Source organism: Nicotiana tabacum, chromosome 16 (genome assembly GCF_000715075.1).
Source record: "Nicotiana tabacum cultivar K326 chromosome 16, ASM71507v2, whole genome shotgun sequence".
NCBI classification, from domain to species: domain Eukaryota; kingdom Viridiplantae; phylum Streptophyta; class Magnoliopsida; order Solanales; family Solanaceae; genus Nicotiana; species Nicotiana tabacum.
The window spans coordinates 1,519,491-1,523,177 of NC_134095.1; the positions used below are offsets into that span (position 1 = coordinate 1,519,491).

The 3,687-nt window shown below is 28.2% G+C and overlaps 1 protein-coding gene across 1 annotated transcript; it reads right to left on the reverse strand.

The window, feature by feature from the left end:
- Nucleotides 1-742: 742 nt before the first annotated feature.
- On the reverse strand, nt 743-2,126 carry LOC107781073 (bZIP transcription factor 44-like). The gene has a single exon (XM_016601705.2). It carries the CDS (start codon nt 1,525-1,527, stop codon nt 1,042-1,044), a length of 486 nt encoding a protein of 161 aa, XP_016457191.1. The 5' UTR covers nt 1,528-2,126; the 3' UTR covers nt 743-1,041.
- Nucleotides 2,127-3,687: the final 1,561 nt, after the last annotated feature.

A 3,687-nucleotide genomic window follows, 5' to 3' on the forward strand; every position in this document is an offset into this window, starting at 1 on the left:
GTTAAGCCTGTCCAAGAGTACTAAATTATAACTTAATTTATTCAATAAAGAACGTACACCACTAAACCTTCAAATTAATATCAACTTGTATATATTATGATTAAAACTCAATGCATACTTGCTTTGAGCCGAGGGTCTATCGGACACAATTTCTCTGCACAAGATAGAGATAAAACTCCCTACATACTACACTCACCGAAATTTCACTTGTGAGATTATACTAGGTATATTATTATTATTGTATATACCTCTTGAAGTCTATATCGAAAAAAAATTAATCACACTCAATGCTTATTGTTAAGTGAAAAATTAAAGTGAAACACGTATTAATTAATTATTCATAAGTGATAAAGAGTATATGTAGAAGCCACTTGCCAAATTTTCATTGATTTGGTGCAAAAATATCTAACTCTGTATAAATTCTTAAGAGATCTTCATCTTTGTACTTTTTCCAGAGACATAATGAAAGAGGACAGTAACCGTATTTGTTTGGATCTTAAAGTAATTAAGAATTTCGGAAAATTCTTGGATCTCATCATCTCAAAGTATTAAGAAATTAGGCAACTTATTAGCAACATAACACAGACTCGATGAAATATATTATGATCATCAGAAGCAATTTGGAGAGCTAAGAAAAATTGGAGAAAATATAAGGGATCACATCAAAAATAAAATAAAACAAAATTAAAAGAAAAAAAGGAATATAGTACATAGAAACAATTTATTAAAAAGAGAAACATAGTGCATTCACAACCATTCATTCCAATATATCAAACACCTGACCCTTTTTACATGCCCAAAAGACCAGTCAACTCATCTTAAATCATTCTAATAATCCTCATAACTCATAATATTACTCAGATCTACTGCTCATATTGCTTAAAATAAAGTAACAATAAAACCAAATAATAATAAAGATACTAGTAATAAAATAACCCTTCCATTCTTCCTTCCACTCATCATCACAACCACCATTAATTGAACAACACCACCATTAAAACAGTTAATGGTGATAATTATTCCTAATATATTTTTTTAATATTAATACTGATAAAGCATATCAGCAGAAGCCATAATTGGCTGATTAACATACATCAAATTCCATGAATTATTCATCATATCCTCCTGATAATGATGATGAGTTTCAAAAACTCCGTTATTATTATTATTATTGTTGTTGTTGGAATTGATGTAACTGAGGATTTCATTAAGAGATTGCAACCTTTGACTAAGTTCAATCATCTGAGCTCTTAAAACAGAGTTCTCTGCTTCAACATTAGCGTACTGTTGACTTGTCAAGTTGATGTTGCTAAGGATGTTGTTGTTTTCCTTTTTCAGTTGCGCAACTTGGCCAATTAAATCATCAAGATGTTTCTGTTTTCTCATCCTTGATCTTCTTGCTGATTCACGATTTGATAGCATTCTCTTTCTTTTCCTTTCATCTAACATTGAAACCTGCAAATCTTCTTCAGAACCTGAGTTCAAAATCTGAGTAGATCCAGTTGAATTTCCACTAGATGTAGCCATCACAATATTCTATATATATATATATTTACACCTTTAAAACTTTTAGCCTCTGTTTTATTTTCTTGGGCTGTTGAACAAATATTAGTACCAAGAAAAAAACACAGGACCAAGCAAATAAAAGTAGTACTAATTAATGGTAAAACTAGATATAATTAACTATATAGATAATTATGGGGAAGTGATGATTTCTGAGAAAACGTAGAACCAGTAGAGGAAACAAACAGAGAAAGATTGAACAAGATGGGTTCTGCGTCTAAGTGAAGAACTGATTATATAACCGGAACGAAGGATTTCACTAAGAACAGGAGACATGAATTTGGTTCATGAATAACAGATCAATATTTAGCATTAATTTTTCATACCACAGAAACAGAGAGTTCTTTTGCAAATCTATAAAAAGATTGGATCTTTAATGGGTTTCAGCCAAAAAGACTAGAAACCCAGAAATTAAATAGCCTAAAAGGAGCAGAATAGCGGAGAAAACAAGAAAGCCAAAGAAGAAGAGGTCAGAAAACAGAGTAAAAATAGCTGAAGAAACTGAAAATGCAAGCAAAGGAGAGGAGGAGGAGAAGAGGAAGGAATGGTCTTTGAGGTTGTAGGTTAATTTAAAGGCAGAAAAAGGTGGGCAAAAGGAAATAAAATTATTAAAGAAATGATTAAACAAGTGGGAAAAAATAGGTGGTGGGTGGGGAAAAGTGAAAGGGCGAGGAATCTTCAAGGACAGTTGATGGGAGTATTTTTTGGTGTGAGTATGTACTTACCTATAAAAAACTATTTAGATAATTAAATTACAAATAGAGTAAATATAGGTAGTTTTTATGACAATTTTTAATTGATTAATTTGATAAATATGATAATTAACGTATTATTTTTCAGTTTAAGCGAAATTTTTTTTATCAATAAAAAGAATTACACAAGGATAGAAAAAATTATTAATAATTAACGTGTTATTATTTCTTTTTTTATTCATAAAAGAAATACACACGGATAGAAAAAATATCCTTATGTTTTTTTATTAATTTATTTTTAAAAATAACATAAGAATGGACTCAGTCGGTCCTTATTATTATCAATATATATATATATATATATATATATATATATATATATATATATATATATATATATATATTCTTTTTTTTTTATATAACATATTTTTCTTATTAATTTATTCAACAAAAGAACAATACATTTTTTATTTTAGAAATAGTTCAACATTAAACTTATCGCTCCGTTCGTTTTAATTTATGTGAACTTATTTGACTGAACACGTAGTTTAAAAAAAGACTTTTAAACTTGTGATGTAAAATGAGGCACATATATTTTTGTGGCTATAAATTACTCCATCTGTCTCATATTATGTGTCGTGTTTCTCTTTTACACGTCTCTTAAGAAATATATTAATTAGAAAAGAGATTAGACTATTCTACTCTTATTTATACCTTAAGATATAATCTCTCTTCATTGAATAATTATTTTATTTATGTGTTATTTCCATTTTCAAGAATAATTATTACTAAGGGTACAAAAGCAAAAAAATAATCAATTTTGTCTTGACCTTCTAAAATGAAAAATAATTTATAACTATTTTTAATAACTATAACTGTTAATATGAGACGGAAGAAATATTGCATAAAGTAAATTATTTCTAAATATAAAAAACAATCATTATTTTTTTTTACACGAACTAAAAAAAATTCATATAAATTAAAACTAAAAGAATATTTTAGTTAATTTTCTTTAATTCAAAACTTTTATAACAATACAAATATCAAACAAAATCTTGTGGGTGGAGATGAAAGATCACACTAGAGTACAAATACAGCTGTGTCTGTTGTCTATTTATGAAATCAATGAAGGGGAAAAGTACTGCAAAATCTGACGCTTAATATTTACTTTGTTTTCACCACCCACACAACTTTTGTCTCCTTATGATTTCACCGTTGGAACATCTTTTACTTTAACTGCTTCAATGGTTAACTGAATGCCGCAAGGGAATATCTAGGAAGGGAAAGTAACAATGCTGGAATTTTCCTTTTCTTGGTGAAATATGCCATAAATAACGAGGAAAAGGAAGAAATAATAAGAAATTTCCTTTTTACCTGTTTATAATATTTTCGAGTACCTGTTTATAGTTTTAAATTGTACAGTTAAGTATTA